Here is a 26244-nt window from a genome sequence, read left to right on the forward strand (position 1 = left end):
AGCCAATGAGCGGGCAGCCCGCGCGGGGGCCGCCGGGAGCGGGCCGCGATGCTGGCGGCGCTGCAGGCGCGGCTCGGGTGGGCGCGCCTGGCGCTCCGCGGGGCCGCGCTGGGCCGCGCCCCGGGGCCGTCGTGCTGGAGCTGCGGCGCTCCGCTCCCCAGCAGCGATGGGCCGCCCCACTTCTGCCCCGGCTGCCAGGCTCTGCAGCCGCCGGCGCCGCGGCCTGACCTTTTCCGCCTGATGGACTGGTGAGTGTGGGCGGGGCGGCCGCGAGCCCGACCGGCCGCGGGTCTCACCCGCCCTGTGTCCTGCAGCGACCGCTCCTTCCGCGTCGACCCGGGGCAGCTGCAGCGGCGGTTCCGGAGCCTGCAGCGCGCCGTGCACCCCGACCGCTTCGGCAAGAGGCCGCCGGTGAGCCCCGGGCCGGGCGGGGGAGCCGGGCCGGGAGGGGCCCGCGGGGCTCGGTGAGCGCCGGACGAACTCGCCTTTAGCCTTCGGCTGCGTGGCGGGGTCGCAGTGCGGAGTCCCCACGTCTCTCCCGCTCGGGGAGTGAGGGGATCCCTGTGTTTGTGTTTCGGTGCTCAGAGAGGCTCTGCCGTGGATTTGCGGAGGAGCGGACGATGCGGGGCCGCTGCGGTTCGTGAGGCTTTAGCTGAGCGCGGTGCCACAGCCGCCAGGTGCACGGAGCCTTCTCCGTTTCACACACGGACACTGTGGGGACGCTGCTGTTCCGCATGTAACAAAGTGTATTTCGCCACTTGGAATTAGCTTCCAATTATTTGCCATCCATTTGCAGAAAGAGCAGCACTACTCTGAGCAACACTCTTCCCTGATCAACAAGGCCTACCAGACTCTGCTGAACCCTCTGAGCCGAGGCCTCTATCTAGTAAGGTCCCCGTTAGGAATTGCAGTGTTCTGTAACTAACCCTGGGGGCTGGTAGGGATCCCACCCTCCATTCAGTCCTTAATGTGCTAATTTGTGCTAATTCCCCTGAAGAGGATCACCAGAGAAAGAAGGGAGACCAGAACCAAGTTTGTCCAAAATTTAATCAGCATATTATCTCATTTGCTACTCATGTTACAGTAATTGCACATCACACGTGGTGTTTGGCCATGGCTGCTCATTCAGAATTTCAGTCTGGCCCATTGCAGCCTTTTTTATGCTTTTTTTTGTTTATGATCAGCCTATGTATGGTGTTAATTTTCAGACTGACTCAATGCACTGTAGGTTTATCGAATATGAATCTGAGTATGCCCCACTAAGAGACTTAATATTAAAGAAAATAATTTCCATAGGAATGGATGTGAGAATATTTATTTTCAAATTCCCATTTCCTCTGCCAGCTGGAGCTGAAGGGAGTGGAGCCAGCAAAAGAGACAGACTGTGATGCAGACTCGGCGTTCCTTATGGAAGTCATGGAAATTAATGAGAAATTAGCAGAGTCCAAAAACAAGGACCTCGAAGAAGTTGAAACTTCCATTAAAGGTAGGTTATGACTTGAGGAATTTGTACAGAACTAATGCACTGAATCTGTGTAATACATGAGTCTGAAAGCTTTAAACTGTGTTGGTATTTTTCTTGTAATATCTTCAATTTGTGTTAGTCTGGAATTGACTCACTGCAGGATCTTCTGTCCTGTTCCCCTCTTTTCCAATGTTGTCTTTACCTATTAATGCACCTAAACGTCACATCTGTCTTCAGAACATTTGTATAACAGAACCTATTCTGATGTCATAATAAATGTATATAGACAATAAAAAGGAATTTACTCAACCTTTATCAGTTTAGTCAATTGTTCCAAAAAAAAACCTGTCAGAATGAAGTTGAATAAAATGCTTGTCCAACCACACTAAATAATGTTATTTATAAAGGCATCGTAGTTTTTCACCTTCATCATCTGGCAGCCATTATATTAAGTGGTTCTTCTCCTTACACAAGCAACTTTCTTTTTATATTGTTGGTGATACCAAAAACATTTGGTTTACTGATATATTTAATTCTTTTCAGTAACAGCTATGTGCTAAAAGCATTTACAATAACTAGAATAAAAACTGAGTAGCACAAGGGAAAGTTAACTGTAGCAGGGTAAACTGAGACACCAAAAATAAGTTAGATTGGTGGGAAATTATTGCTCCTTGGTGTGCATTGGAATTGCTGTCAGTATACCTGTTTAAATAAAGAAATACATGTTTGAAATTATAATTAAAACAACATTGACAGCAGTATAATGAACAACTCACTTGGCTCCCATAGGCTGAAAGTAGTAATGAGCTTTCCCACCACAGGCAGTGAGAATGCAGTGGTATCAAATATCCTAAGTATAACAAAAAGTAAATGAAATAATTTGTTTTGCAGTTAAACAAGAAGAACTGACCAGAGAGGTGACTGCAGCTTTTGAAAGAGGTACCTGATTTTATGAAGTTTTTAGCTGCCATACATACCTGTCAAGTGCTTAAAACTCCACATTCTCTTACTGGCAAATATTTCCTGAGCTATGGAATAGAAATACTGCATTGACAAGGGTTCTTTGTTAGGTATTTAGAATAAGTACCTCTAAACTGACATTCCTGCTGATTTGGAAAATTCAGGACCTCACATTAAAAGCAAAGTCCAGTACAAAAGTTCCATTCATCTTGCATCTAAATAATCATTTTCAGTGGGAATGTAGATGCTAGGAAATTGTTTGTGTGTTTCCCAGAATGCTGGGAAGGACAGATGTGATCTTAGACATGTTCTGAGGTTTGACACTTGGAGATGTTCTGCAGTCCTGGAGCTGCAGCAGAGCAGTGAGTGCTTTCTTTGCAGTGAAAGCCACAGCTGCTGTGTGGCAAGTAAAGGCCTGTTCAGCACAACATTTGGGACTTCCTGTGCAGTAATCAACATAACTTCATTCTACAGCCAGTGGATAGGCACAGGCTTGAACCATTCCTGAGCTTCTGAAGCTGGGAAAAAACCTTTGTGTTTGTGTGCCAGGTCCAGAATGCTGCACTTTGGTCGGGGTGTGTGTAACTGTAAATATCCCAGTGGTGCTGGCTGTCCCTGCCCATGAGGAGTTACATTCTGTTACTCTGTGCCGTGAGAAGGACTGTGTTGCCTTTGTCTGGAGGTCATAAACCACCCTCCCCTTGAGCAGAAATTGTTTCAATATCAGTTTTGGAATTAGCACTGTCCAGACCAGACTCCTATTTGCATTTTTCAGTTATGTCAGTTGGTCTATTTATACATATTTTAAACAAAAACATTTGTCTTGCCTAGTGGGTAGATCAATACTGCAGCCACTTTACAGGAGTCATTAAAGGGCATTCATCCACATTTCTGTTCCAGATTGTTCATTGTTACAGGTTTTGTGGAACATTTGAAATGTTCCCAAACCATCTGAGGTTAAAACAATAGGCAGCATGGTTTAAATAGCGTCTGAGTCCTTGCAGGTCACAACTCTTGCTACTAAAACAGGTGCTGTCACTAAAGTCTTGAGATTCATTTTGAAAATGCAAATTCACCTCTCCATCTGTAATCCAGTAATGTTTTATTTCATTTCAGATGATCTTCAAGAGGCCAAGAAGCTGCTAGGAAAAATGAAGTATTTTGCCAATTTAGAAGATAAACTAAAGGCCAAGAAGATCCCTTCCTGATGTTGCCTTGTTAGCTATTCAGAGTTAGTGCTATTTTCAATTAAACAAATGGTTCTATTAGCAAAATCAGACCAAGGGTGTTTGTTTCCTATACTTCCATGAAAAGCTTTAATTCTGAGAGGAGGAAAATTAAATAGAAAAGAAATCCCATGCTTGCTGCAGCACTTGGGTAACAGATGGCATTTGGAAATGCTTACAGCCAGGAGAGGCTGCACTGGGTAAGGTCAGCCACTGTCCTGGCAGTGGCAGGTGTGGAAACAAATAACAGAGAGGCACACAAACAAACTCCAGATGTGAGATTTCTTACTTCCTAACATGTGAAGAATTTATTTTAAGTTGAAAAAGAGTCCATGAAAAAATACTGGAGAGGGGGCAGAAGGCTCATTCAGCATGTCCTACAGGCTCCCTGTAAAGGTAAAAAGTATTTAATTCCTGTCATCTGTCCTCTCTGCTCCTTCATGCTTTTGGGTATGTAGATCTCAGTCTGATGGGAATTAACCTCCAAAACTAGACGTTTTACCCTGTTGCATAGTTTAAAATGTTAAGATGATAGGTTAGGGGAAAGAATAAACCAAATTGAAACCCCAGGCAGTCTTTTATCAGGATAAAAGTTTTTATTACAAATACCAGTAATCAGAGAGTGCTGTACTTTCGTTGCACAGTACAGTAGTAGGACTGGATGAGGAATGTCTTTAGGGCTTTCAAAGTTACATAACTGGAAAAACAGAAACTAAATTACACTATTTCTACATAAAATATAATGTTTCAAATATCAGCTATCTGTTCTTGTGTAGGTCTTAACAAGAACTCAGAATATTACACTCAGCAAAGCATTTGGATGTGCCCAATGACCCAAACTCAATACAGGGCTTTGAAATGCAAGAATTGCTGAATTCTCTGCAGAAATCTGCCAGAGGAGCTCTCTGAACATCCTCCCTGGCATTTCTGCATCCCTACAGCACCAGGTTACAGCTAAAGATCAAGTTTTCTGTGGATAATACAATATGTTGTCAATAGTATTTCAGCAATACATGTTTTAACAGCAGTGCTAACTTGCCTTTAGTTACACTTTCTCTGAATACACAGGAAGATTTAATAAGCCACTTGATCATGGATTACAAGGTTCGTAATTCTCACTGAAGTTCTGTTGCATTTGTGAAATTATGCAGAAACCTTTAAAAATTCATCTTGGAGTTGTCTTCTTTCATAAAGCTCTGTTTCCTTTTTCCTGGCATTTTTTCCAAAGTTAAGCTTGTTAAATTCCTTTTTGATTTCCAGAAAAGATTTGTTTTTTGTCTCAGGAATTATGAGGAAGATGAAAGCAGCAACAAAGAAGCACTCCAATAAGAACACCACAAAACAATACTGCTTCAGTCCATTCTGAAAATAAATGTGATTGCAACATATTTCAAGAGTAATAATAGTAGGTTTGAGAAAATAAGCTTTTTGTTTCCATTTACACTTAACATTGCTGCTCAGATGTTTTTCTAAAAGGAGTCATTCTACCTAATCTTTACTTGTAACTTTTTAGATAAATGACTGTCAAGGGCTGTGCAATAGGCTTTTATTTTTAAAATAAGATAAACCATTTAAACAGTCAAATGTCACAATCTAGAAGTCAACATTTGCTATCTGTCACATAGTTTAAATAATATGTAATTTAAATTTCTATGAATGTTAATATTTTTCAATGCTGTGCATTACAAAAAACCAACTGTCTTACTGAGAAGCAGAGCTAAACCATGAAGAAAGGACAAGCAGATCCAGATACCCAGATTCATGCTGTTCCTGCTCATTTTGCTGTCAAGAACATGTGCTAAAACTAAAAATACAAAGCTGGAGATGAAAGCTTGTCTTGCCTTTCCTCATAATCTGCTTACAGAACTCTCAGTTCAGCAATTTCTCAGGGATGTGACTTATTGGCCACAGGTACCACCTGAACGTTACTTTGCCATAAAAGCACAAGGCACTATTAAAAAATGTTTTCTTTAAATCTCAGTATCTGATTAAGTTTTTCTGCTTTTGATACCTTCTGTTTTTTTCATCTGAACATGAGCACTGCCCTCCATTGCATTCCTTTACTTTTCATTTATCATGTTATATTGAGGTTTGTGATGTGCAAAAAATACTTTTAAGAGGGACTGAATCTAGTTAAACTCATTTGAGGGACAGTGTGCATCCTGGTCAAGTGTGAATTATATATACAAGTGTATGTAATGCAATACAAGCAATGGGATGGAAGCTGGGAGCAGGTGAAATGGGAATTGTGCTGTTCATACTCACCACTATGAAGGGGAAGAGCATCCCAACTGTGAAGAAACTAATCCAGCTCACAGTGCCTGCAATCATGTAGGCAGCAGGACGTGAGGACTGTACAAATAACTCAGCTGTCAGGGTGTTTGTTATGCCACCTGGGGATGGTTCAGAAACAGAGAATTGTGCTAAATGTCCATCTGAGGTACTTCCAATGCTACAAAAGATTGATTGCTTTTGTATATGCCATTAGCTGATCTATTATAATTTCTAACAGCACAATTCTGAGGCTGCTGCCCTTGCAGGAAGTTTCCCACTAAAACACAGCCCCATTTCAGCAGCACAGATCAGGGAGCAGGCCCCTTCTGACAAGTGTGGAACCCCTGTGCTCTGAAGGGCAGAGCTAAGCCCTCCCTCATGTGTAGCTCCCCCAGAATCAGCAATGGTAAGCCTCAGCTCTGGGCTGCAGGATGGCCTCACTTGGGTTCTGCAAAGGCCTCTTGGCTGTGTGACACCCCAGCCCTCCCAGACCTTCCCCACTCACACACGTTCCTGTGCAGTACCTGGGCCCAGCCCAAAGCTCAAGATGAAGGCAAACACACACATCATGCTCATGTAAGGCACCCAGGAGTACAGCTCCTGAAACAGAAGACAATGAGAAGGTTTAGTTCAGATTTTGATAATCCAGTTTTAAAGTCTGGCTTAACTGTTACGTTTCCTTCTGTATTTTATTTCAATTGAGACCAGCAGTCTTTCACTACTCTTTTACAGCGAATTTATTTAACATTTCTGCTTCAGAGAAATTAAATAGTGTTCATTCAATAATTTTTACTAAATCATATAATAGAATTCTGTAGTCATAGTATGGGCTGGGCTGGAAGGGGCTTTAAAGCTCATCCCATCCCACCCCTGGCCATGTGCAGGGACACCTTCCACTATCCCAGGTTGCTCCAAGCCTCATCCAACCTGGCCTTGGACACTTCCAGGGATGGGGCAGCCACAGCTTCTCTGGGCACCCTGTGCCAGGACCTCAGCACTCTCTATTTCTTCCTTGATGCCTCATCTAACCCTAGTCTCAGTTTAAACCCATTCCCCCTTACTGTGTCACCATGTGCCCTTTTCACACTGGGTAACAGGAACGAGTCCTTTGCACCTGGTAAGTCAGAGAGAAGGTCAGAACGGTGCACCAGAGAGTCATGAGGAGATAACCCCCAATGATAAGGCATCTTCTTCCCACATAGTCTATCAGTAAACCCTGTGGATAAGATACAACCTTCTGTTAATATACTGATCTCATTTTTACCAATATTCTTCAAGAAGAATCATTACTGTTTGTACTGGCAGGTAGAACAAACTGTTCCTTACACAGGAGAGGGCTGTGAGACACTCGCAAACTCCAGTGCCAAGTGTCACATATGGGATTTTTTCTGCCACGATCCCAGCTTGTTCAAAAACGTAAGTTGCATAGAAATAAATCTACAACAGAAAAAAAACCAAAAAAAACAACCACCAAAAAACAAACAATGAGATTTTTCTGATATTTAAAACATTGTCTGGAAACAAAGTCATGTTCCTACCAAACATACAGATCAGTGTACTTTATGTTGTGAGTTACTAATTCAACATGAGCAGTAATAACAATCTGTTAAATTCAGGTCTAAGTAAACACATTGCTATCATAAAAGCCAAGAGGATTATTCAACTTACTGAATAGGCTTTATATTCTTAAACCAGACACACTCGATAAACTGATCCACCTTTATTTCCTTTCCGAGGAGGTATCAAGTAATTCTTTAGAAAAGTTTGCATATCAGAAACACAGAAATGAGAAAAAAAATTAAAGAGAAACAACAAAATAATGCAAGGATATTCTTTCCTACTTATCCCATTTTGCTGAGCTTCTCTATGTGGATCCTTTGTGTTAATAAATAGATGAAAACCAGGTGGAAATGAAGTAATTATTTAAGCTGTTTGTTCACTCTTACAGCATTAATGCCACTGAGCTGCTGGCCCATGGTCATCACGATGACAGTGATGAGCTGCCATCTCACAGCAGGGTCAGTGAACAACTGCCAGGGCTTCCTGGGCTTCTCCCCCTCCAAGGCAAAGCATTCCCGCTGGATGTCCTCCAGCTCCCTGTGGTACTCTGAGGAACCATGAAATCGCTTCAAAGCTACAAATAGAAAAAAAATAATTTACATTTATCTATTACCCACAGCTCCTGGGAAATAAGCTCTTTTCATTATGACCTGGCTTTTGTTAGGATATGAAAAATCTGTGTTGTGACTTGCTTGTTCCTTGATGTTTTCTCAACATTTTTCACTGTGGTGGATTTGGAGAATTCTGTGGCATTTTTTTCCTTCTTTTTAGAGGAATATCTGGCCTTGAAATATTCACCAGGCAAAATATTTTGTATCTGAACCTTAGACCTTCAAATAGTCTTTTCCTTAAAGGACACTCTTGCCATTTTGATTAATTTTGCTTAAATTCTAGGCAGATATTGAGTCCTTTGTCATGGCCTTGACTGTAATGTTGCCAATGGATGCAGTTAGTGATCTGGAGCAAAGACAGAAAATTCTTCTCCTAAGGTAAATATAATCAGAAGTCATTTGGATCCCAGACTAAAATCTTTACAAATGGTCTTAAAGACTATACAGCATCGGTTCCTTTAAAATCTTCATGATTAAACATATCTCAAATGACAATCTGTCTCCTTAAGGTCAACAATAGGAGTTTTGATGATCCTGATAATGAACTTTCCACTGAGAGTAATCACCTTGGAGCTTCAGTCAATGACCTTACATTTGAAAGAGGATAATAAAGTTTTGTTCATAACCCATTATGGGCTCCTGAGTTCCTCAATACCTTCTTCCATATAAGCTCACTGGAGGTAAAACATGGGCCAAAAAGCACTAGGATACAACTGTGCTGTGTGGATAAAGATAAAAGGAGAATCTGGAACTCAATATATTCATTGTACCCTCCTGGAGAACAGAAAGTACAGATATTACCTTTGGCACAGCTCAGCTCATCACCTCTGTCAATAAGAAGATATCTGGGACTTTCAGGAAACCATGGAAGGAATAACAGTTGGGCTAATGCTGGAATACAGCTGCTGGATAGCAACAGAGGCCAGTGCTTTTCTCCACCCAATAATTCTCTGTCAGAAACGTGGAAAAAGAAGGCAAAGAAATAGAATAATTTGCTATTGGTTACTATTTAGTGCAGTCTCTGCTCTTGGAATTTCTAAGTTCCAGCTGGATGAAGCCTGAGCAACTTCTCATCACACAGGGGACAAAAGCAGTGCTAGTGCTGTGATACAGAAATGTGAGTCCTTTGCTCTCAAGTCCTTGCCAACATTCACTGCCTCCAGCAAGAAACTGGCAGAAAACGTGAACTCAGCTCAGATGTGGCTGCTTTACTGATGCTGTTGTGGGGACCCATCTGAACTGACACTACTCCCCTGAGGACACAGCACTGATGGCAGTTGTAGGAATAAGGTGACTCAAGATTTTCTTCTCCTGAAGTACCTTGTGTGAATTCTAATGCCGCAATGCCACAAGGAATGTGCTGCAATGGGCTGTAGGAAATTGGAATTCTTTACACAGGAATAACACAAAACAGGAAAAAAACCCCTCAAACATTTCTTACCTCAAACCAATTATTTGTCCTGTCAGAATTCCCCCAGTCAGAAAGATGGAAGTCCCCATGGCCAAGCCACCTCTGAGGTGCTTTGGGGCAAACTCCCCAATATAAAGAGGCTGCACACAGAGCCCAACACCTGCAAGTAAATGGAAAAAACATTTTCCTATCAATAGGAATTGATTTGCAAAGAGTTACTAAAGCAAAACACATACAGAATGGGACTTAATTAATTTCCTATTCATTTAGCTGCCTTCAGATTCCAAGCTAAACTACAGAACATTTTCATCATAAAACCTAAAGGATCAGAAATAACAATAATTCATCATTCACCATAGTTTATTGATAGTAGGAATAAGAAATCATTCACCTGAATTTATGCCAATCAAAAACCTTCCAGCAATCAGTAACTCAAACAATCCTGTAGGAAAACTGATCCCCATTAAAATGGAGGCTAGTATTGCTATAACATTATTCATCAAAAGAGCTCCTTTCCTAAAAAGGAGGAACAAAAATAAAATAAAATAAAATAAAAATAATAATGATACACCACAGAAAAAACAAAAACTGATTAAAACAAACAAAAAACCCCCAGATGTCTTACCCAGACATTATGGAAATCTGTAATAATGTGGGTTTTTAAACAGTTTTCTTTTTCTGATAATGTGAGGAGATAAATGGACTTTATACTGAAGAAACATGCTATCCCCTGGAAACCCAGATATCTGATACAACTGCTTATGTTTTTAAAATGTCTAAACATAAGAATAATGTATAAATATGACAGAAATGCCTGACAAGGTAGGAGTGGGGTTTCTTCATTTAAACAAATGAAGTGCAACAGATGAAGCAGCACGTCCTTACTGGCATAAGGGCTGCAAATGTGTCAGAGGGAAACTCACATTTCCAACACACTCTGTGTGCATTCCCCTGCTCAGATTTCAGTAAATGTAATGCAAAGACAAAGGTCAGAATTCAGGGCTCATCCTTGAAAGTCACATTAGAATAAACTGTAAAATTCTACTAGAAAACTCAGTTTTTAAGTGAAAAAACCTTCACTTTCACCAAGGTACTCTTTTCTCCCACTCTTTTCCCATTTATTTACTTTCTATTCCAGTGGGAAGGTAGGAAAAGCAAACTTGTTTTGATGTCTGCTGCTGCAACTGACCTGCCCAGGCGTATGGCCATGCTGCCTCCAATCAGGGCTCCACAGAGGCCTCCGAGGGAAAAGATGGAAGCAATGACAGACCAAAGAAAAGTCAGCAAATCTGCATTCAGCTCCCTGTGATAACGACTGCTCCAGGTCTCGTTTAAGAACTTGTGTATATGCTGCAGGAGAAAAGAGTGATGAATGTGGAGCATTTTGTACAGTCCTACACACAGCACTACAAATAACTTGCACCCCAATCCTGAAAATTAATTTTAGGGGTTAATTCTAAGAGATATCAGCTGACTGGCAGAATTTTCCTTGGCCACAAGGAAGATTTTGTGTTTCCTACTCCCCACACACCTCAAAGGCTGCTGAGCAGCTCTTTGTGCCTGCCTCAGGTGCTGCAGCAGAGGAGAAACACAACCCTGACATGCACTGCCATGAGAGACTCTGAGGTCCTTCTGAACAGGGTGGATGGTTGGCCCTACTGTTTTTAGGAACTTCTCACAGCACAGAGGCTTTGCAACCTAAAAAATTTTATTGTCAGGGGACTTATTCTGACACTTGGTCTAAATCTCCCTGCCTCAGTGTAATCCAAAGAGTCATAGTAAAATCCCTTTTTCAGCTCTAATAATACTCCACCTTTCTTAGAGTATTCATGTGTCAGAACTTTGAGGCTGTTATTCCACATGCTTGGTTTTCTAAAATTTGCCTTTAGAAACACTTGAACTGGCATGTATCTGCAATCAGAGGCTCCTGTTCTTTGCCTGCAAACAAAGACTACAGAAGAATAAACTTCTTGGACTCTCCCTCTGTTCCCAGCATATGACCTGTTCTTTCACAAACAGCTCCTTTTAAATTTTGTAAAAAGTATACAATGTTGAAGCAAATTCAGTCTTCACAGTTTCCCAAGCAAATAAATCAGCTGGTAGCAAAAAACTGATACCCACCACTTTCACAAGAACATTTGCTCAGATCCTTGAGTCATCCACAAAATATGCAGAATCCTGGAGGCTACAGCAAAGAACGCTCAAGTAACAAGTGAAAATATTTACAAGATACTCAGCCACTACAGATGGAACATTTTAATTCCCTAAGGAGATCTTTTTCAGTAATATGCTTTGTGATGGACACCTGTAAATAGTAACTATGCTATCTCCCTGTGATAGAAAGAATGGGAATGGCTCAAAGCTGTGTCAGGGGAGGTTTAAATTTGACATTTGGAGAAACAGTGGTGATATCCTAGAGAAAGGGTGGTCAAGCAGAAGAACAGGCTTCCCAGACAAGTCAATGCTCCAGGGGCATTTGGACAGTGCTGTTAATACACTTAACTTTTGGTCAGCCCTGAAGTGATCAGGTAGTTGGACTAGATGGTCATTGTAGGTCCCTTCCAACTGAAAATGTTCTGGTCTATTCTACCCTTAGTGCTCTGGGTGATTTTAGTAACCAAAAAATATATAACTTAGTTAATCCTTCTAATAATAAAGGTATTTATGTAGCCTATTTGGCACTTTTGTCTGACACAGAATAGCTCTGACAGGAGGTACTCACAGACAAATGCACATGAAACCACCTAGGAAATGAACAAGATTCCTTCATAAGAGAGGAAGAAGTGCTTCAGTTCCCTCTGTGATCACAGCAAAAGCACGATTGGCCTCGTGGCCGAGCTCAGAGAGGAAACAGTGAACAAAAGATGAGCTTTTACCTGAGTGGGTGCATTGATAATAGAGACATTGTACCCATACTGAAAGGTGCCTCCAATTCCAACAGCACAAACAGCCAGGAACAACGTCCAGCTGGGGAGCTGGGGAGCAAAAGAAAATCAAGACACTTCAGTGATCAAATTTCCCCTTCCTTCATATATAAAGGCTGTACATATTTCTTTTAATAAACTTCTATTCCCTGAATTTCTCATTGTTAGGTATGTAGACTAATTCTTCATCATTCTCATTCTTGGACCAGTTCCCAGAAATGCTGAGTTATTCCCGATATTGTACTGTATTCTGACAGAGCTGTGTCCTCCCTAAAGATAATTCATCAACACTTCCTGCTTCCCTCCCTCCCTGAAATTTGCCAGTTGAAATTGATCTTATTAAAGTAAAATCCAATTAACATTTCCTTACAGTTTCCAAGAATAAAAAGTGTTTCTCTGAATGTCAACCAAAGCAATGAATTAAGAGTTATAAGTAAGGGCTGCAGTGAGTATGGTAGAAAAAACCAAAATTGATGTGGTAAATACTGGCACTGCACACTCAGACCCTTATAGTAACTAAGTACTGTAAACCTATTTTGTGTGTTTTATGGGTACAGCCAGGAATCTAGAAGGAACAGAAAATAAACAAACAACACAAAATAATGAACATACATCATATAACTTAGGTTTTATTATGACAGATCTTTCGTTCTTCCTGCCCAAATCAGCTGGGCTCATGACATTGGTATGCTGTCTGCTGTCTGACATTGGAGTTAGGAGAGAGCACAGATAACAGCCTCATGTGTTCTGAACTCCTGACAGTTTATAAGGGCGTTCACTTCATTCCGAAAACATGACACAAACAAAATTCTATTTGTATTCAATGTAAAACACCAGAATCAGAAAGCTGCTTTTACAGCTTCCACTTTCTCATACAGCCAGGTGTCCAAGGAAAGCGCAAAATCTTACAAGTCTAATCACTTAAAGTATTTATATTCAAAAGCTAATATGAAATTCCCACACATTTTACATCTGTACACCATTGCTAAAACCACAACCTCTGCAGGATCCACCTTCAGGATGGTTCTGCTTACCTTGCAGGGCGAGCTAGACCCTCTGAGCAGGGGCTGGTGCTCCATTCTGAGCATGGGCCGAATTAGATTTCCTTTGCAAAATTTAATAAATTATGTTACAGAAAAAAAAGAAGTGCCAAAGAACTTAAGTTACTAATGTATTAAGACACAGCTTTACTTTTTGTTGTCGTTTTGTTTGATTGGTTTTGGATTTTTTCTCCCAGCCCATTGGGACTCTCCTGAAGGGTTCCGAACTTTGTGACAGGGATATCCAACTTCGATAAAGCCTCACAGCAGCCTCAGGGAGCTTTCCCATCTCTTACACTGAGTACATGCACTGTCCTTCTCTAACCCCGCACAGAACCCGCAGCCTCCCGCGACCAAAGACAAGGACGGGCGGTTACCGTGTGCCGGGGCGCCATCCCTCCCTCCTGCCGCCCGAAGCTCCGCTCCGCTCCGCTCACCACCTCCCGGAGCCCGCCTGAGCTCCTCAGCTGACCGGGATTTGGCTGCCGGACCGTGCCCGCCCCGCTGCGGGGATTAAGTCGGGCCACGGACAAGAGAGGGTCTGTACAGACATTCTCGGGGAGCCCACGGCGCCCCCACACGGGCCAGGGCCAGGACCAGGACCCCGCGGCGCCCCCTCAGGGGCCACGGCGGGTAGCCCGCGGTGGGCGCTCCCTCACGGGCCACGGACAAGAGAGGGACTGTTCAGACATTCTCGGGGAGCCCGCGGTGGGCGCTCCCTCACGGGCCACGGACAAGAGAGGGGCTCTTCGGGCACTCTCGGGGACACCGCGGCGCCCCCTCACGGGCCACGGCGGCGGAGAGCCCGCGGCGCCCCCTCACGGGCTGCGGCGGGGAGCCCGCCCGCTCTCAGAGCGCATCTCCCACAGCACCCAGGACTACAACTCCCATAGGTCCCACAGCACTCGGGACTACAACTCCCAGAGGTCTCCCAGAGCCCGGGACTACAGCTCCCACAGTGCCCGCGGGTCCTTATCGGATCGCGGCGAAAGGCCTGGAAGGACCCGGGCTGTAGCGGCGGCCGCAGCCGCGGGCCCGGCTCGGCCCGGGTGAGCGCGACGGGCGGAAGAGGTTTCGTGCGGGAGCGCCTCGGGCAGGGCCGGCGTGTGGCGCAGCGCGGATTGCGGCGTTGATGTGCGCTTTGCCCCCCGCAGCAGGAAATGGCAGCGCTAGGCAGATCCTTCCAGGGCATCCCGGCGGGCCCGGCCGTGGAGCTCCCCACAGCGCCGGCCGCTGCCCCGGAGCCCTTAGCCGGCGGCCACGGCCGTCTGCAGCCACCCGGCATGGTCATGGCAGGGATCGGAAACGACGGCGTGGACGGACCCTCCGGCCTCTGTCTGCAGAGCAGCTTCGACCTGGCCTCGCTGGCCGCGCTCGGGAGCCACAGCGAGGGGCTGACGGTGGCCCCGGTGAGCTCCTTCAGCAGGAGCCGCAGCCAGTAAGTGCCAGAGCTGTTCCGGGCCCAGGCTCGGGGGAACTGCCGCGGGTGCTTTGCTTTGGGATTTGTTTCTTGTAGCAGTGTTGCGCCGGTAGGAGGTTACAAAATTGTCTTGTGCTCGGTTAAGAACCTTGAAGCTGGCTGGTGGGGGATGAAGAAGCCGTTTAAAAGGCAAGAACCAGCATATTTGCGTACTTTCAAATTCGTTTATTTTAGTATTTTTTCAGTATGTCCCTGTGATATAGAGTATTAAGAGACACAAGCTGGGTCATGTATTGCTTCTTGAAGCATTTGAATTTTAGAGCAAAAAATTGGTCCCTTATGGAAAACTAAATTATATAAAGGAGAAGAAATGAAGAAATTAGCATGGTATTCTGTTCAGAGAACTGAGCAATTACAGCCACCTTTGACTTCCTTTGTAACAATGTGGTTATTTATTGTCCCAAACTTTTATTCCCATGACAGCTGGTGACACACTGTCACCATTGATCTCAGATGAAATTTTAAAAGGGGAAAAATATTGTTTGACACTATCAGTGTAACCAAAAGATACAATTTGAAGCTAAGTAACTGTTTTTCTTTTGTAGTGTCTCTGTGCGATGTGGAAGGAAGCATAAGCTAGAAGAAGAGGCAGAAGGGTAAATTAATTTGTCTTTTATAGCCTGAAAAATCCTGATTTGCTTTTTGTTTTGTTTGAGCACATCTCACCTACAATACAAACAGGAAGGAAATCTATCATTGTTTCCCTTTGGAGCTCTTCCCTTGAATTGCACATGAGCCCAAATCCATTTCTGTTCCCTAATTAATTGTGTGGCACTGATTTTCCTGAATAGGTACTCACATTTTACTAAGAGCAATGTGGATTTATTTTCTTTGTTGAGGTTGCTTTGCCACAGTGTGTCAAAGCTGCTGAAATGCACTTTACATTTGTTCCTGTAGAATGCCACGTTTCTTTTTTTGACAGTTGTAAACTTACTTTGTTTCCTAGCTGTCCTGTGCGGAAGAAGAGACTGACAGGAACCAAAAATTGCCCTTTGAATCCCAACACTGAAGAATGGATTCTTTGTGCAGGTCAGCAGGCAGCTGGGGAGGTAGCAAGTCAGTATGGTGGCAGCGGTCCTGAAACTGCCATGTTAGAAATTCCCTGTGAAGAAATGGATCAGACAATGGGGGAACAGCAATGCGAGGTTGCTCGCAGGAAACTTCAGGAAATTGAGGACAGGTAAATGCAGGGATTGAGTAGCCTGGCTTTGCTGAGCTTTCCCTTTTTTGGTGGGCATTCAGGGGTAAATCTAGCACTTAGCAGTGTGATAACACTGCTGTAAGTCTGAAGTCAACCTTCTGTTCAAATTATTTAATTTTAGGCTACCTATGGTCCTGTGAGTCTTCAGGCTGATCTGAAATTTTGGGTGCTAGAGCAGGAGATGCTGAGTAAATAACACCCTGCTCACAATCATTATGCAGCTCCAATATACCATAATTTGGTTTAATGCTCTTCTGTGAGCATCCAGAAGCTCAAATTCTAACATCTACCTGCTCAGGCTTCAGCTCAGTTTTTTTCAACCAACTGCAGCTTGTTCTGTGATTTAAACTTAAAATAGATGTGAATTTGTCAGTGGAGGGAGTAGCATGAACCAAAGAGGTCTCTCTGCACATAAGGCTGAGATTCATCTTGCTGATGGTGTCATGTGGGTAATTGGGTGGCTATAGACAGTCTGCTGTAGTTTTTATTAAATTTACTGTGCATTCTGGCCCTTGGAAGATTCTGGGAATGGCATGTGTATGTATCAGGTGATTGCAGGTGAGCTGGTATTCCAAAATATCTAAAATGACCACTGCAGATGATTAGAAAAGCCTAAAGTTATAGAAATTAAAAAAAAAAAAAATTGTAGATTACTCCATAGATGATGCATAAGGAGAAGCAAGGTACTGTTAGACTGTTATTTTTTTAATGGGTAAATCAGAGTAGTGAAATCTGTCTCTGTTATCTGTCTTTGTCTGCTTTGGTCTTCTTGGAGGATTGTTCCCTATTCTTCCCAGCTACACTGCTAAATTTTCTATAAAACAAAAACCAAAAACAAAGGAGATGCTTCCATTTGTTCTAAACACTTCACCAATTTGTGCTGATTTAATCTCAGGAACTGGCACAGCCTTGTGAAAAGTGAAGCATTATTTTCAGTGCAATAATTCTCAATTCCAGTTTTGGGGAATTGAGCAGGTGAAGCAGCTGCATAGCTGAGACTCACCTGTGTAATGTGACTGAATCATTCAGTTCCCCTTGGAGGGAGTTTATTTTCTCTCAGTGTATGTTTGCAGTGACACTGCTGGGATAACACAGGGGTAACAAAGCTAGCTCAGGTACCAGGAGTGGCATTACTGTTTGAGTGGCTTCTGTGAGTCCTCCTCAGGGTGTTTTGGCCCAAGAGAGAGAGACTCACTCATGTTAGCACGGCCCTGCTGCTCCTGGTACCCAGGCCAGGTCAGAGATGTGCACAGAGCAGAGCACAAAGATGTGACTGTAGTCTGCAGAGATGTTCCTGATAACAGTTTGCTCAATAGTGTTTATCTCCCTCTTCCCCCTCCATTCCTAGGATAATTGATGAAGATGAGGAAGTTCATGCTGATGGAAATGTTAGCAATCTGCCCACTCTTATCCTGTCAGATACCCTTAAGAAAGGGATGAAGAGGGATTTTGGTGAAGTCCTGACAAAGAAAATAATAGAATCTATGTAAGTTCTGGAGGAAATCATGGTGCTATGTAGCTAACATGTGCAAATGAAAAGAGAGACCTCGTTTCATATTTATGGAGATGTCCTTGATTACTGCATGATGCAGCCAGCATTGTGTAACAGATCATTCATGTGGTTCAAAGAGGAAAAACTGTCCTGATGTAAAAAAGAAATAAGTGTGACTGTAGTGGTCATCAAGTATGTGTTTTGTACTCCTCATGTCTTCTACAGACTGAAATTTGTGGAGTGAACCAGTATCAGTTTTGGGTTTCTGTATATGAATTTCCAAAATGAGATCTTGAAGTGTGACCAACAGTGGTCAAGTTTGGTGCAAAAAAAAAAAGAGAGGAAATACAAGGTTAGAACTAGAAATAAGGGAACTAGGGAATAGGGAAGAGGAAATTTAATAGAGGGCGGGGAAAAAGGTATTTATTTTCTGGACTATGGTTCCAGGCTAGCTCAAAGGATGAAGGTCTTCTGCATTTAATAGTTCTCATTGGAAAACTTAAAATTTACTGAAACTCCATCCCTTCTAGGAGCCGTCCTTCTATGGAACTTGTGCTTTGGAAACCTCTTCCTGAATTTATGACAGATAAACTGAAGTCTGTTTCTGTTAAGAACTTCAAGCAGCAGAGTACAGAAGTATGTCAAGCTAAGCAGCCAATACCAAGAGCTCCTTTTGACCCACAGACTGAAACGTTCCCTGGATCACAACAGACTGCCATGTCTCCAGATCCATATGCTAGTTTGGGAATATCTGGGTGTGCAGAAGAAGAAATGGAGTTGTAGATGCCAGACTTTAGACTGGAAGTGGTGAGCTTCTGATGCCTATTGTTGATGTTTTTTTGATGATTTTTTCTGGTTTGATGTGTGAATCTGAAGTTATATTATTTGTTTTTTTGTTTTCTTACTAACAATCATAAGCACACCACAATCATAGGGTGGCCAGAAAACACCCTAAGATTTCTGTTCCAATATGTTAAATATTCTTATTTTTACTGAAAAGGTAATTCAGAGGCCTTTGGAACAGGGAAGTAGCTTTCCATCTTGCTTAGTGGTGAAATATCCTCTTAATTGCCCTTGGTTAAGCATAAAATCCAAATATTGAATGTAACTGTGGCTTAAGCCACACCTTTGTCTTACTGAGCCATTGAAACTGGTGCACATACTATTCTTGGCCATTTGGTTTAAATTGAATTACAAAATGTAAAGGAAGAAACATCTTCAAATCTAGTCATGGATAGAAAAGCAGTCCCTCTGGTAATACAGCTTTTCACACCATCTTATATGTTTGGACTTTACTATGTAAACTCAGATGTAGAAATTACACAGTCCATGGGGTGCTAGGGAAGGAATATTACAGCTGAGCATAAGTCTTTTGCTTTGTAGAAAGTAAAGCCAGCACTTGTAACTTGCAGGATACCTGCTGACTTCAGTCATCTTTGGTTCATTGGCTTCTAAATTTTATTTGTGGGTTTTTGATGTTCCCTTCCCCAAAGTGGTTCTCAGCAAAGAGATTTTACATTGTGCTGAGATTCTCTGTATGCATGGAGTTGGAAAGTCAGTTAGGGCAGTGTAACTTCTGCTGAAATGAATGGCATCCATTGATTTGGGTAAACATGATAAGTAAATGAGCTAGCAGGGATGATGGTGCTTGCTGCCATTGGGAGGGTCAAATGCTGGGTCTGTACCCAAGTCCCAGCCTTTGGTGGCTTTGGTGGTGAGCTAAAGGAGGTGCCTGTCTTTTTCCTGAGAGAATCTAGACCTAAAATTTAAGCCACAGTATGTGCCAATAATATAGCCTCACATTGTTTGTACAGATGTATGCCAAAAGAACTTTGTACCCTGCACAGAGTGCCAAGGAAAGGAGCTCACCATGAGCTATTGCTTGTACCTTTTCTCAGTGCACAGCAGTTTGTTATGCTTAAGGTTTTCTAAGTTGTTTAAGGGTTTTATCTTTTGTTCATAAGTCCTTGAGCTTTCTCAGAGATACCTGAACTGAGGCTTTTATAAGAAATCCTTTCCAAGTAACAGGTTCTGCTCAGAGTCCGATGTCCCAATCTGGTTTTGACATCTTGCTAACATAAAGGAGCAAGTACACAGGAATGCAGCTGCAGAAAATCTACTCTTCTCTGCAGAGCTGAAAGATAATCCTTGGGATAATATTCTTCACTGTTGAATAACCCATAGCTGAAAGCTTAAAATCAGTCTTCTCTTTTTGCAGTCCTTCTGGTTGTTCAAAACATACCTGTTTGTTGAACCCTGTTTATCTTGCTGCTTTTGTTGAAGGTTGTCTGAAATTTCCTGTCTCTTGATAAAACATTTTAGAGTTTCACTAAAAACACTCCAGCATTTGAGTAGGTATTACTCTGGAAACCAGTGCACACCTGTAGCATTCTGGAAGGTTTATTAAGTTGAAGAACATGTGCAGCCTATCTTGCTATAATGCCTAATTTCATTTCAGGGTCTGCTATAAATCTTTTGCATGAACTGTGGAAAATTTCTTATGTATTATTAAGCTGCTGAACATCTTTTAAAACCTACAGCCTCTGATGTGCTCCAGTGGTTGAGCAGAACATAAAGCAGTCAGTTTGGAGAAAGCTGTAGTCACTGCAGGTAGAAAATGTGATGCCTCCAAGTAAGTGACTGGTTTTTAGCTTGCTGGATTATAGTTAAAGTATTTTAGGTGAAAGCTCTGAATCCTAAATAAATTGAAAAAAAGGATAAAATTTCAAAAATGTTATGAAACCATCTCAGCAACACTGAAACTGCAACAGAAGATGCAAAAAAACCCTCTGGGAGGCCTAAATACATCAATTGATGCAGTTGTTTTTCTCTTAAAAACACCAAATTGCATATCAGATTTGCAGAATTTCTTGTGGATGGCTTTTAAACATACTTTTTTTCCTGCTAGGTTGGTACCAAAGGTTGACTTTTAGAGGTGTTTTTCCTCTTAATTCAATGCCAGTAGGGCATCACTGACCTGTTACCTGCCATCTAAAACAAGAATAGAGTGGTGCACTGTTGACAAAGACTATGAGATGGACAAAAAAATTGTCTAAAAAGTTTGCTTTGATAGAAAACATTTGCTTTCATTTTTTCACAATGCATTTCTGCCCTTGTGATAGGAGACAGAGGGGTTGAGTTGCTTAAATTGATGGAAGAGTGGGCACCAAGTGACAGGAGCACTGAGCAAGATCCTTGCTGCAGCAATCACTTGGAGAGGGTGACTGGATGGGAGATCAAGCTGTGGGCATTTACAGACTTCTGTATTTGTGAGTTTCATTTGTTGTTGTCTTCATTAAAGACTTTTATTAATGCTGTTCACAGACAGGATGGCAAAGGCGACGCAGTATTAGAAAAAACATTATTTTGAAATATTAAAGATCTGATTCTGGTCTGTCTTCTCTTGGGACCAAATCACCCTTTGTATGTCAGTTTTCAATAAATTTTCTAAAATATTTTTTAGATGACTGTTTCATTCCTGGTAAGAGTGATAAAACCTTGGGAGTCCATGTGTAGTCCTTCAGCTGGACAGTGAAGTTCTCTTCTGGCTTAAGAAGATTTGAATTTTACTATGTTATGTTAAAGGCATTCCCCTTTTTTCCTCCACAATATTCACTAGGACAAGGGAAGGCAACAGCAAAATAGAATAAACCTGAAGCTGCCAGGAAGGAAAAGTTATTTTAAGTCTGTCATGATCCAAAGACCTCTGACAAAGCAATAGGGGTACCAAAAAGTGTTGCTATAGCTTGTGTTTTGAGATCTTTTATTTTACTTCAGAAGAAAATGACTCAGCTAGGTATTTTTAAAGTTAAGGAATGTTTGAGTAGAGTTTTAAATTCAAATTTTAGTAATTTTCTTGGAAGGTAAGACTTGCTTTTTTTGTGTACCATCTTAGTAGACTTGATTCTAGTAGAAAATACCAGTGCTCATAGGGATTCTCCATTGTAGTAGGCTTCCAGATGCCAAACAAGAACTACTTTTGTGGTTTTAGTGGAAGAGGTCTCAGCAACTATTAACACCAGTGTTTGCAGTAAGTCAGGATAAAGCACGCCAGGATAGAGCTGTTGAGAAGGGGAAGCAAAACAGTGTAAAGAGTAAAGACCACATCCTTGAACATTTCTGTCTCCTGTGCTTAAGGAGGCTGAAATGTTAAGCATATCCCATGTCCTACTGTGATGAAAAGGAGACTGTAATACAATTTTCTTTGGATTTTTTAGATGTTGAAATGGCTTGCTCATGGTTGCCAGGAAGAGCTGGGGCTTCATAAAAGGGTGCTTACAACATGTATGGCAAAGCTACAGATCAAATCCTCACTTCTGCTTTTTTTGGACATGCAACAATTGGATACTATTGTAGTCATCCCTATTTGCCACCATGAAAGGAAAGCAATTTATTCTTCTGACTACTTGGATTTTCAGTCTAAATTTGTTACACTGCACAGCTGTAGTCTTCTACCCACTATTCAGGTGGAATCCTTCATTATAAACTAGGTTACTCAAGCTTGTAATCCAAAGCAGTCCTGTCACCTTGAATGTTACTGACTGAAACATCTCTGGTTTTCTTTTTTCCCCACCCCAAGTTATTTTTGCCAAAACTGAATGCAAAACATGAAATAGCACTGAAACCAAGAGCAGCTGTGCCAACACCTGCAACAGCTCTCATCTTCAGTATAAAATTTCTTCTGTCTCTCCAAGTTTTTTTAAATATTGTGATAAATATTGGATACTGGAGCAAATGGATGTGGACAATGAGAAGTCCTGCTGTGGTATTTGAAATGAGCTCCTGACAAGTCCATTTGATGCTTCAGGATTTCCTGTGGTAATACAGAACCTGCAACCATTTTCATACCATGCCTGTGCACCCACCTCCCCTCAGATGGAGAATTCTGGACAGCATTGCTGGCCACCAGGGTGCCACAACTGCCCTGACTTTTGAATATTCAGACTTCAAGCTCCTGCCACGTGCCTGCCTCACAGAGGCTGAAAGTTTTGCTCTGGCCCTCACATAAACCCACCTACCACATCCAGTGTCCCCAAAAGGGAACTGCTGAAGCACCCAGCTGCAGACACCATATGAACAGTGCTCCCCAATATATTGTGGCAGGATGAGACACTGAGGGACCTGAACTTAAATTCTCCAAGGCCCAGATCCTCTCCCCTCCCCAGTGAGTTCTAAGGCAAAACAGGGTCAGTGAGCTGCACTGCATTTTAATTGCACCAATACAGTTAAATATTAAATGGACAAAGCAACTCTACATAGCAAATGGAAAACAAGCATTTAGTGAAGCTTTAAGACTTAGAGACTATTAAGGTCTAGCCCAGTTGCCTATACATGAATAGCCCAGTTTAGTTTTTGGTGTTAAAATTTTAACTGGAAAACAAAACATTTTCAGGTTCAGAGAGCATGAGCAAGTTATTGAGAAACAAACCTGCCTCTCTCCTAAGCCAACACTGACTGGGGGGAGCCAGGGCAGCACAGGACACCCCAGGCTTTTTCATACCATCAACTAGCATGGTAAAGGTGAGAAACACTTTTCTGAATGGGCTTGATTTTGCCCACACACACCCCAAAGGGGCATTGCAGATTTCCTGGCAGGACAGGACAGTTGTTGACAGGGAGTTAACACTACAGGTTAGACACTGATGAGCTGGGGAAAGAGTTCCTTGGCAAAGCTGTCCTCCCACGCATGGTCAGCGCCAAGCGGAGACGATGTATCACTGAAGGGAGACAGGGATCCCTCATACCCAGAGTCACTACAGCCATCCAACAGGTAGCTTGAGGCTTCAAGGCTATGACAAGAAGAAAGCAGATGAGAAAAGCCCAGTTCAGGCATGAAGCTGTCTACAGGTTCCTTCTTCACAGACACTGGGACTTCAGGGATGGCCTTGTCGTCAGATGAAGCGAGATTTTCTTTCTCAATTTTCACTTGCATATTGGTTTGGTTGGCCACTTCAACAGGAATCTCCACTACCAGGGGTTTTGTATACACGTGATCAAACCTTATGAGTTCATTAATGGCTTCCAGCTTGGCTGATGGGGACCCCAAAGAGGGAGAGAGGGCGGCTGGTATGGAATTTGTTTCTCCAGAGATCTCTTCATCCAGCTTTTCCAGGCACGTTGACTCTGAATCAGCATATTTGAGAAACAACTCTGGGTCCAGACTGTCCAGAAAGCCCAATAGGACATCAGACTGCAAAATGAAAGACAGTTTTAGAAAGACAGTTTACTACTGTTACAGCCAAACACCAAAAGTGGCCTCTACTAACCTCCACGTGGAAGTTAATATACACTGATGCAATCACAGTTGTTTTACCAGGAATATCATCAAATACACAGTTAAGGCAGTTACCTATCTTGCAGAAATTCACAGAATAGGCCAGGTTGGAAGGGACCACAGTAGACCACATGTGGTCTAATTTCCCTGCTCAAGCAGAATCATCTTAGAGCACGTGGCACAGGATTGCACCAGATGGTTCTCAACTGTCTCCAGTGAGGGAGACTCCACACCCTTTTGGGCAATCTGTACCAGGGCACAGTCATTCTTTGCCCACAGCTTTTTCTGTAAGGGTTCTGGCAATCCCCAGGGAATTACACATGCATTTAAGATTTATAGCCACTATTAGAAACTCCTTGAGATCTTGTACCCATCAAGTACAAACACCATAGTGCCTGCTGGCTACACAAAGCACAGACCAAAACCTGGCTTAGGCAGACCTGCACATGACTAAAGCTGTGGGGCACTGGGTTTTTTCATGTGAATTCCTGTACTCATTGGACATAGCTGTTCTGATGCAAGGGAATGGCATTCCAAGATTTGGAATAAACAGAAAGCACCAAATGATTTAACATCAAAACATTACAAGACTAATCTTAAATCTACAGTAATTCTGAATTTCATGGACAGTTTGTATAGGACTGGATGCTCACCTCAGAGTCTGAAGAGTCACTGCCATCAGAATCCATGTGGAAACTATCAGAAATGGTGACTGCTGGGCCTGCACCTGCTGCAGAGGAACACGTAGTCTGAGTGCTGCGGACTCAGCGGACCCGGTCACCAATCTGATCTCATCCACCTGGGATTCCTTCACAACCTGTACCAAGACAAAAACTCAGTCATTTCAAGTGTTCTGGCAGTACAGAACAGTACATGATCTTCAGGATCATAATTCTTCTGCTTAGGCTTCCAACACAAAATTCCCTATTTGCTTGTTCTGTAGGAACCTGAAGGTAAGGTAATTTCAAAGTCAGCCAAAGCTTTCCTACACTTGCACATTTATTTTGATACTTTTAAATTAAAGCCTGACCTTCTCCACCACATCTGAGACACACCTACATGACTGTAACAGTTTTTACTTCATCTCTATAAGGTAGACAATCAGAGAAAACTGTCTTAAACCAGCCTGGAACTAGTCAGCTTTCTACCTCCCACATTACCCATTTCCACTCGGCACCCGCAGAGTTTCAGGACAGCCTCCATATGGAGGGCAAAGGTCTTTCCGGCATATCCCTGCCCAAAGCCCCGAGGGTGCCCCGGGATCGGGGCAGCTCTGCCCAAGGCGGGGGCGGACACAGGCGGCTCACCTGGAACTCGTCACCCTCCTCCTCCGTCTTCAGAGCATCCAACCCCAGGCGGCAGCGGAGCTCGTGGTTCTCCCTCGCGAGGTCACACGTCCTTTCCCGCAAGAGCTGGTTCTCCCGCAGCAGCTTCTGGTTCTGCAAAGAGCCGTGAGGCAGGGAGGCCGCTCCCTTCCTCCCCTGCTCCAGCCCCGCATCTCCGGCAGCCCCTTACCTCCTCCTCCAGCTCCACCACCTGCTGCTCCAACTCTGTCATCCGCGCCTTCTTCCTGTCGCGGGCACTCTGGGCCGCCACGCGGTTCTTCAGCTTCCTGCGGGGCAGAGCGGCCGTCAGCGGGAGACTTTACCCCCACCGAGTACAGCCGCAGCCCTGCCACCGCTGCCCGCACTCACCTGCGCAGCGCCTTCTCTTCTGGGCTCAGATGCGTGAGCCGCTGCCGCTTGCGGGCCGGTTGCGCGGTCTCCATCGCCGGGAGGCCGGGGTCGGCTCCTGCCGGCAGGACAACGGACAGATGCCGGGCGGCCGCGGTGCCGGGAGCCTCGGCCGCTTTGCTAGGGATGAGGAGCAGCCGCGGGGCCGCGGCACCGGGCAGCGCTGCCATGGCGGCACGGCGGGACAGGGGACACGCCGCTCGCGTCACCAGCACGGCCGACTGCGCCCCGCACCGCCCCGCCCGGATTTCTACCATCGTGGCTCTCGCTCATTGGCTGCGACGCGTGACGTCACAGCCAGGAGAGCTCGTGATTGGCCCGAGGTGGCGAGCAAGGGGGGAAGTGAATTGCATCAGACAAGGGGCTGCGGCTGTGAGGCGCTGGCGAGGGGCGGGGCTTGCGGGCGGCTCTGAGGGCAGAGCGGGGCCGGGAGGGGCCCGAGGGGACTCGGGCCGGACCCGGGCCGTGCCCCCGATGGCGGTGGCCAGAGTTGAAATTCCTTGAAAAGGCAGTGAGCTGGGCCTGGCGTGGCGATCCAGCTGAAATCTCTCTCTGGCCTCCTTCCCGGAGCCGGTCTGTCACAAGTAGTCACA

The 26244-nt window shown here is 43.7% G+C and overlaps 4 protein-coding genes across 9 annotated transcripts; 2 read left to right on the forward strand and 2 right to left on the reverse strand.

Moving 5' to 3' along the window:
- Positions 1 to 8: 8 nt before the first annotated feature.
- On the forward strand, positions 9 to 3704 carry HSCB (HscB mitochondrial iron-sulfur cluster cochaperone). 2 transcript variants are annotated; one of them, XM_074553947.1, is made up of 6 exons: positions 11 to 248; positions 315 to 411; positions 797 to 886; positions 1345 to 1486; positions 2357 to 2404; positions 3542 to 3704. In XM_074553947.1, the coding sequence occupies exons 1-6, from the start codon at positions 49 to 51 to the stop codon at positions 3631 to 3633; spliced, it is 669 nt and encodes a 222-aa protein (XP_074410048.1). In that variant the 5' UTR covers positions 11 to 48; the 3' UTR covers positions 3634 to 3704. The 2 variants fall into 2 exon arrangements, with proteins under 2 accessions (XP_074410049.1, XP_074410048.1); XM_074553948.1 differs by lacking the exon at positions 797 to 886 and having other exon boundaries at positions 9 to 248.
- Positions 3705 to 4374: 670 nt separating this feature from the next.
- LOC102064632 (solute carrier family 2, facilitated glucose transporter member 11) lies at positions 4375 to 14342 on the reverse strand. 5 transcript variants are annotated; one of them, XM_074553944.1, is made up of 13 exons: positions 13849 to 14342; positions 13466 to 13536; positions 12384 to 12482; positions 10697 to 10857; positions 9899 to 10023; positions 9538 to 9667; positions 8898 to 9046; positions 7872 to 8059; positions 7252 to 7362; positions 7040 to 7141; positions 6450 to 6525; positions 5917 to 6044; positions 4375 to 5013 (listed from the first exon to the last, which is right to left on the reverse strand). In XM_074553944.1, exons 2-13 carry the CDS (start codon positions 13517 to 13519, stop codon positions 4795 to 4797), a joined length of 1542 nt encoding a protein of 513 aa, XP_074410045.1. In that variant the 5' UTR covers positions 13520 to 13536; positions 13849 to 14342; the 3' UTR covers positions 4375 to 4794. The 5 variants fall into 5 exon arrangements, with proteins under 5 accessions (XP_074410045.1, XP_074410046.1, XP_074410047.1 ...); XM_074553945.1 differs by lacking the exon at positions 13466 to 13536 and having other exon boundaries at positions 13849 to 14341; XM_074553946.1 differs by lacking the exons at positions 13466 to 13536; positions 13849 to 14342 and adding an exon at positions 11321 to 11445 and having other exon boundaries at positions 12384 to 12479.
- Positions 14343 to 14412: 70 nt separating this feature from the next.
- CCDC117 (coiled-coil domain containing 117) lies at positions 14413 to 23058 on the forward strand. The gene is made up of 5 exons (XM_005488965.3): positions 14413 to 14909; positions 15497 to 15547; positions 15898 to 16131; positions 17501 to 17638; positions 18175 to 23058. Exons 1-5 carry the CDS (start codon positions 14632 to 14634, stop codon positions 18425 to 18427), a joined length of 954 nt encoding a protein of 317 aa, XP_005489022.3. The 5' UTR covers positions 14413 to 14631; the 3' UTR covers positions 18428 to 23058.
- On the reverse strand, positions 22832 to 25896 carry XBP1 (X-box binding protein 1). The gene is given in 6 exon segments (XM_005488940.3): positions 22832 to 23834; positions 24572 to 24655; positions 24658 to 24735; positions 25226 to 25357; positions 25434 to 25530; positions 25613 to 25896. Coding segments are annotated over 6 exon segments (1158 nt in total). The 5' UTR covers positions 25822 to 25896; the 3' UTR covers positions 22832 to 23276.
- Between the last annotated feature and the right edge of the window lie 348 nt (positions 25897 to 26244).

The sequence above is a fragment of the Zonotrichia albicollis genome, chromosome 18 (genome assembly GCF_047830755.1).
Source record: "Zonotrichia albicollis isolate bZonAlb1 chromosome 18, bZonAlb1.hap1, whole genome shotgun sequence".
NCBI classification, from domain to species: Eukaryota; Metazoa; Chordata; class Aves; order Passeriformes; family Passerellidae; genus Zonotrichia; species Zonotrichia albicollis.